The sequence below is a fragment of the Sinocyclocheilus grahami genome, unplaced genomic scaffold (assembly GCF_001515645.1).
Source record: "Sinocyclocheilus grahami isolate Dianchi unplaced genomic scaffold, SAMN03320097.WGS_v1.1 scaffold826.1, whole genome shotgun sequence".
NCBI classification, from domain to species: Eukaryota; Metazoa; Chordata; class Actinopteri; order Cypriniformes; family Cyprinidae; genus Sinocyclocheilus; species Sinocyclocheilus grahami.
In genome coordinates, this window is record NW_015506005.1 from 375,374 (window position 1) to 382,882 (window position 7,509).

At 39.9% G+C, this 7,509-nt stretch overlaps 1 protein-coding gene across 1 annotated transcript; it reads right to left on the bottom strand.

Annotated features, from left to right (window-relative positions):
* Positions 1–2,726: 2,726 nt before the first annotated feature.
* Positions 2,727–6,410, bottom strand: LOC107562518 (insulin-like growth factor II). The gene is made up of 4 exons (XM_016247146.1): positions 6,214–6,410; positions 5,715–5,847; positions 4,805–4,980; positions 2,727–4,109 (listed from the first exon to the last, which is right to left on the bottom strand). The coding sequence occupies exons 1-4, from the start codon at positions 6,271–6,273 to the stop codon at positions 3,873–3,875; spliced, it is 606 nt and encodes a 201-aa protein (XP_016102632.1). The 5' UTR covers positions 6,274–6,410; the 3' UTR covers positions 2,727–3,872.
* Positions 6,411–7,509: the final 1,099 nt, after the last annotated feature.

The window sequence follows — 7,509 nt, forward strand, 5'->3', positions numbered from 1 at the left end:
GATGACGAGGGTAAATGCACTCATCCCAGTGCAGTAATGAAAAGATCTGTGTAAACGCAATACAATACAAAGACTGTCTTTGTCACAGAATGTCATTTGGAGTAACAATAATCATTCACAAGAAAGGTTCACATGACCAATTCAATCAAATACAAAAGCTTTGTATTTGTGCATGCCTTTGATGACATATGCTGTCAATAAGCAGTTTCATTCATTGCAGGATCAGTAGATAAAATCTCAAAAGCCCTGTTAGACAAAAGAAGGAAAATATTACTATGTCTCCAAAATTGAACAAAAAGGGGAACGAGGGAATGACTTTCCATTTGTTTCCTGAACTTAAAAATCCATTGCAATGACTTCATTTTGACCACCTAGTTTGCTGTAAACTAAATAATGTCATTCCAAAACACCAGAGATTTACTCGGGCCAAAAAAAAAACAATTGACTTTTATAATGTTTCATGGGTGCATACATTTTATATGACAGTTTGTGAGTCTCTTGTGCTCACCAAGGCTGGTCAATTTATCTGATAAAGAAAAAAAACTGTAATATTGTGAAATATTAAAATTTAAAATAATTGTTTTTAGTTGCTGTGAAAGACGTCACAACCCATCAACAGATGGTGATGTGAACTGATAAAAGGTAAATGTTTTGCTATATTTTTGAAATCACTATTTCACATTTCACAGCTATTTAGTAGTGGTTTGTTTGCTTACGACTGATTTCTGGCTTTGCCTTCACATTAGAGCAGATATTTAGCTCAGTGGGACATCGATAGTTGCAGCATTCGCTTCACACAATAGACTGAACAACAGGCACACTGTGTCAGTGTGAATCTGTTCTTCCAGACATCTTTTGAACAGAAGCGTGTGATGATTTCAGACACAAGCACCCATCATCCTTCACCATTAACCTGATTCTGTAGTTTTTGTACACAGCAACCGCAAAGACTATAAATCATCTTGCTTATGTACACAAACACATCCTTCAGTTCCCATGATACAACATGTACACAGACAAGAGCAGCACAACAGGTAAATGACAAAGTGGATTGCTGATAGATTGAAGGATAATTTCAGCTGCCAGAGAGTGAACTAAAGAACGTCAGCGCCTTTGAAGTGGAGCCTTCATGTATCATTCCTGTTCTTTCCTCCATATTGTTAATAGCTCCACAAACCTCAGGTTTCAGAGAAAACAGGCCTGTCTTTAAATCACATCTCAACCCGTACAAGTCTTACATAAACATTCCCAAGGCACCAAGTCAGGCAAATTAATATCTGGTGTTTAGCTTTTGCAAATATTCATAAGGTATGAAGAAGACTTTTAGAAGCAGGTCTGGGCATGTATAATTCCCTGGGGTTTGAGGTGGAGTGAGACGTGTAGATAAATGGGGTAACCACTGAAAGTGCTGCTCCAGGATGACACCTGAACATTCAAACTGTTTTCAAGTCTTTTAATTGCATTTGATGACCTTTTGATCACCCGATGACCAAATACAAGCAGACTATTTGTAAATATTAACAATTATAGTTTGAACCAAACTGAACATTCTGTCATTGTTTACTCAATCACATGTCATTTCATGAATTTATTTCTTCTATGGAGCACAAAAGTATGGAACTCTGCACATGTAATTAAAATAAATCCCGAGAAATGTGTGCCCATGTTTTATTAATTTGTTCTCTCATTTTAGTAAAATTGTGGCCACATTGTACTAATTTGTTCCCATGTTTTTAAGCTGAATTAAGAATTAATTATTTATTCATGTTAACAATATCTTTTCAGATAATCAACCAATTCTGCACAGGTGGAGCATGTTCAGATAATCAACTTAATTAGCACAATATACGGCCAACTTACCTCTGTCCCATGACAGTTTTCCGGAATCCCTCCTCCACCCCAAACTCACTTCTAACTATTCCTATCCCAGCTTGGGGGTATGGGGGAGTTCTCTGGGTCCAGGCTAAATTCCAAACTCAGAGCCCTCCCCTCGGACAGCACGCCAAATATGCATACTATTCACTCAATCTGATCATATGTAAGTGCGAACTTGTGACCTTGTCTCTAAAACAGGCACTGTAATTGCACACTCGACCATGTTCTTCCCACTTGCAAGAGACTATTCCCATTCTGGTTGCACCATCTGTATGCTCCAGTTGATAAACACCCACTGATCCATTGTGATTCAGAAATACTTCGAATTGCAATATCTTCTTAAACAGACCTTAGAAAGAATATAAGGCTTAGTCTGGACACCTATAACTAAACCTTGAGGGCACTGAAGATGAGGCTCACCTTTACATGGTGCTCAGGTGATATAGAACCTGCGTGTTTCTGAGCTGACCTATATGGGATTTTGTCAAGATTAGTCAGCAAATCATCAAGACTTAGTGTTCCCCAGTCTTCACCCTTCCCTTAGGGCAGCCAGGTCACTGCCTGCGTACGTACGCACTTGTTGTGCCGCTCCAAATGCATTCCAAAAGTTATCGACTCACCTATTTTAGATTAGGCAACATGCAGTAAAATAAGCTGTTAAAAAACAGTCAGGACGACTTTAGAAGCTTCCATTGACTTTACTTAAAAAAAGGAGACTTTTTTTGGTACACAGCATCTAACACATACATAAGCTGAACAACTAAAATAGATAATATACAAAAAAAAAAAAAAAACTGACAGTTATGCATGTAATCTTTCATTGGGACTGAATTTTATGGGTTTCATCAAAATAAATAACGCCTTGATACAGTGCCATTACTTAAAGAAAACGTTTGGTGGCTCAATTTGCAAGACTGGTCATACTAGGGTCAATGACAACATCTTATGAGACTATTCATACATATTCAAGTATTTTTTTTAAAGCAAAAGCAATGGAATACTATGATTGTATGTTGAAAATATGCAAGAGGTTATTGCAGATTTTCCCTTTAAAAAGATTGTTCGATTCTTGTGTGTATATGTGTAAAATACTGTCTAAATAACAGTGAAGACGATTTGCAAAGATAAAATGGCAGAAACTCAAACTGGAAACAGGAATGTTATGGATACAACATGTGACACCTCAAAACATGTAAGACTGCTCTTGCACAAAGTCCAAGATGACTTGATTGCAGATGTCCTCAGATTGATATTTTTGTAATGTTTTCTGCCTTCCATTGCAACGCTATATTGTTTGATAGCAAAGGCTTCACCTTCATTCTCCAGGGCACAGATTATGGATCTTGAACAGCCAAGCACAGATACAGTTTTTCCTGGTTGAGCTCATCTCCAAACAACCAGTCTTACTGAATTGTCTTCTGAATACAATCTTGTTTTTTTTTCCCTAAAACGGAAAAACTCTTTAGCAAACTCCTTTTGAGTCCAAGTCAGCACCATAATGTTATCATATTTAGCGGTCCATAAAAAATAGTGCTGTTAACATCAGTCCTTGGCTTTGCACAGCCAGCCAACATTTTCCTTACTTGTCTTCTGTCTTTATGCCACAGGTGTGGCATTTTAAAGGTGCAGGTAAAGGACTCTAATCTCAATAAATTCATTCCTTAAAATATGAAATTTAAAATAGGGTGCAAGCAAGACAGAACCATAGATGCTTTTGCAGACGGCAGACTTTTGACATTTGCATTCTGGAAGCTTCCTCAGTATCAGTTCTGGGCATCCCTGTGATATTCATCAAGACTGCATTCATCTCTCTTGTCCCATTACATTCACTTTCAATGTTAACTTCTAGTGTTTCGAAGGCTGATAACACACAGAGTGTTCATAATCTGGATTTGAGAAAGACGGTGGGCGAGTGGTATGATTCGTGAAAAAAGTGCCTCTACTGACCAAGACTTGGCTATAATCCCTTGTTTGTTCCCATTTGGGAAAGCTGGCCATCATTTGTGGGACGTGTTGATCTGGATGTGTGGACGGATGGCAGGGTGTCTGTTGGGGAGGGTCATGAGGGGCCGGTGGAAACTGGCTTGCTCCTCATCTTGGATTTTTTCCACCTGCCTCCTAAACTTTCTGGCAAGCAGGATGGATGGGACTCCTCTCCTTAACCTCTGGGCAGCCTTTCTTTGCCATACTTCATATTTGGAATACTTCACACCAAGAGGCCCTCCTGAGATGTCCTGCAAAACAGAAGAACTTGCTGTAGATTCTGATTTGTTGTTGTATTATCAACTGACTTTGAAATTTTGAAACACTGTAGCTCAAACAATAGAGCATCGTGCTACCAACAATAAGGTCATGGGTTCGATTCCCAGTGACAGCATGAACTGACGAAACATAAAACTTGAATGCAGTGTAAATCACTTTGGATAAAAGTGTCTGAAAAATGGGGGTTGACTATTGTGTTGTTATTGGGTCGTTTGTTTTTGTTATTTTCAAATCCAAGCCATGGCCAGCTGGCCAACTGTCTTGCCAACGCTTAACATATTTCCATGCCAAGAGCACATGGCACAAAAATTTGCCAGAATGCGGCATAACACTTGTACTTGTTTTGGTGCTTGGAATAATGACATCATTGCATATGTTGTCCAATAGAGTTTTATGGTGTTACCATGGGCTTTTGTTTGTGTAACTATCCCCCTCAGTGTTGTTCATACATCATCTTAAATGTATTCTACAGATTTCTGATGATCTGTGATTTTCTACATAGCTCAGCGATTCAGAGAGGAGACGTGGTTAATATTGATTTTGGCGTGATAAAAACAGGCTGCGTGTCTGACTAGCCTGTCTAGTCTGAGTCCGTGTTTGTGGGTTCAGCAAAATAATTGTGCTGGGCTTTCGACGGGGGGAGGGGGAGATAAGCAGCTCCATGTACCTTGAGAAGAGCCTGCGATGCTGGGAAGGCCTGCAGCGAGCTGGAGGAAACATCTCGCTCGGACTTCATGGGTTTTGCGCAGTACTGCTGCAGCAGACGCAGCTCGCAGCTCCGAAAGCAGCATTCTTCCACTATTCCTCTCTGAGGACGGCGGCTGTTTGATCTGTTCGGCCTGCCTGGGTGGGGGAAGAGAAGGTAAGCGATCAACTCTGGGGTTCCCCTGGAAAGCGACCAAGGCTACCAATTCACACCCCATTGTTTATATTTCACCAAATCCCACATGTGGCTGCTGGCATGTTCCTAGGATTTCTGAAATCGGAGATTGCATCAACAGATCCCTTCTTTCTTTCCTGTTGTTTGTGACTCCCTTTTTATTTCTGGTACTAACAGATTTGATAAGGACTTTAAAAAGTCACAAAGAACGAACAGTACTACTAAATATTGTTCTGTGTTCCCATGGATGTGTGAATAGCTAGCAAAATGGATCCTTTAACCTTGCCATTTGCCTATAAACAGAGATAAAAGATAAAGTACAGCAGGAGAGGTACAAAAGGGGGAAGTCCACCGTCATCTGATAGGAATATAGTGGATGAGAGAGAGAGAGTTGCAAACAACTAAATACTTGCAGACACTAATTCACTTTGCCCCCAAAATACTTACATTTAACAGCAGTTAACAGCACTAATTGATGCCATTGAGAATACTTTGTAGAAAGCAATATGATGCAGGTTTCCTCAAGAAACAGCCTCATTGTTACAGTCATTAGTGTACATGTAACTATACAAACAGCAATTTGAAAGACAAGACAGATGATAATGCCACACTGTGACTACTTCTACAAGACAGATAGCTATGTAAATGTTTAGATTTCCTGACAACCCTCACACAGAACTGTAAGAGTTACACTTACTGATATAAAACCCATCTTCTCCACACACGAACTGAAGAGTATCCACTAGTTCTCCACCGCAAAGGGTCTCCGTCGTTGCTACGGAGGGTGCGAACATGAACAATGACAGAATGAAGAGTATCAGTGAGCGCATCTGTGAAATGAAAACAGATCTGAGTGTGAGTCAGTTCATAGATCCGTAGTCAACCCGCATCGTTTAACAGAGGTTACTGATGTGATTGTGCTGATTTCAATCACTCGAGCAAAGTGATACAAACAAGTTCAAAGTAACTGTGGGGACGCTATTGTCCTTGTCAGTGATACAATCAAGCAACAGCTACGCTTAAAACAATAATGATGATGATTCTCCAAACTTCTCTAAGTTTTACACAGCCTATCGCTATTAATGTTCCTAAACATGCAATTGTAATTACGCAGAGACGACGAAACTATGCGAATACATAAACATGCTGAAAGATAGTACTGCAACCTCAGTCATGTCATTGTCACTTTCTCTTACCGTTGTCTGCCTTTCCACCGTTTTTCGGCACGATGCACAGAACAGATGGTAATCATCCATTGTAGACGGTTTGTGGAAAGCGACGATTACTAGCTGTTGTACTAAAGAGTTGCTTAGTTTAATTTCCAGACTGTTGCATTTCTTTGAGTGATGCTTGTGGCTGTCTCAAAGTTCAGAGGACAGGCAAGGCATATGTAGTGAGAGGCAATTTATACTAATACCCGCCCCTCGCACCCCCAGCCCAGTAGCCATGTCCGATTCGTGAACGAATGGTTCTTCTGAGTCGGTTCTTTTTTTAACGAACTTGTTGAACCGCTGCACAAAACCGTCCAGAATAAGCTACCGAATAAGAACGGTTCTCGAGTCAACAGCTCGCTTACTCATTGAACGAGAACTTGTTTGGTGACAGTTTTATAAACAAATAAATAACATTTCAACCAAAATATAAATGGATTCTTGATTCTACAAACTATACTTAGATTAGATTATACAAAATTGCAACAAGCATTCTTATTAAGAAAACATTTATAATATAAAGGGGCCTTATAGGGCCGCTTTTGGAACGCTTTGCGTGATGATATAACGATTCTCTTTGCAAGCTCTTTCTTTGAAATGAACGGTTCATAAGATTCGATTCGCGGAAATCATTTTCCAATTACTAGGCAACAGTCCGTTCACTGTGCATGTGAACTGGAATGCTTTTCTCTTAATCAGAAGCTATTTGATTTCAATAATAAGTAGCCTATTCCGATTGCAGGCAACATTGTCCAAAACAAATGTCATATTCTGTGTTCCCAAATTGTCTCTATTGTTGCCACCATATCTGCTCGTCTGATTCGGGCATCTTAAAAACAGATTATAGAGAACACTTGTGCTTGTTGATGCAAGAATATTGTGAAAGTGCAGCCTCGCTACTGGTTTATGATTGAATGCACACTCAGCTGATTGAGTAGGCTACCTGCTCGCCAATGACCAGGCGCATTCTTAGTCAAATAGCCCTTTTGGCAACAGCCTAAGGAATTTTAATTGAGGGAACATTCTTCCAGCTTCTCACCATAACAAAGGGGGTTGCAATCGCATTCCAGTGAATGCAGACAGACACCGTGCTGAAATTTCACCCTCACACGACAACAGTCTGTTGACCCTTTGTGCGCGCGCGCCATCTCATGCGAAAACCTAAAAGGATTGATCCTGTCTTTAAAAAGCAACTCAATCCGTTTTATACGCTGATTACGACCCAGTACTGAACACAATGAAACAGCTATACTATTTAGCATACAATTTGTACATACAAAT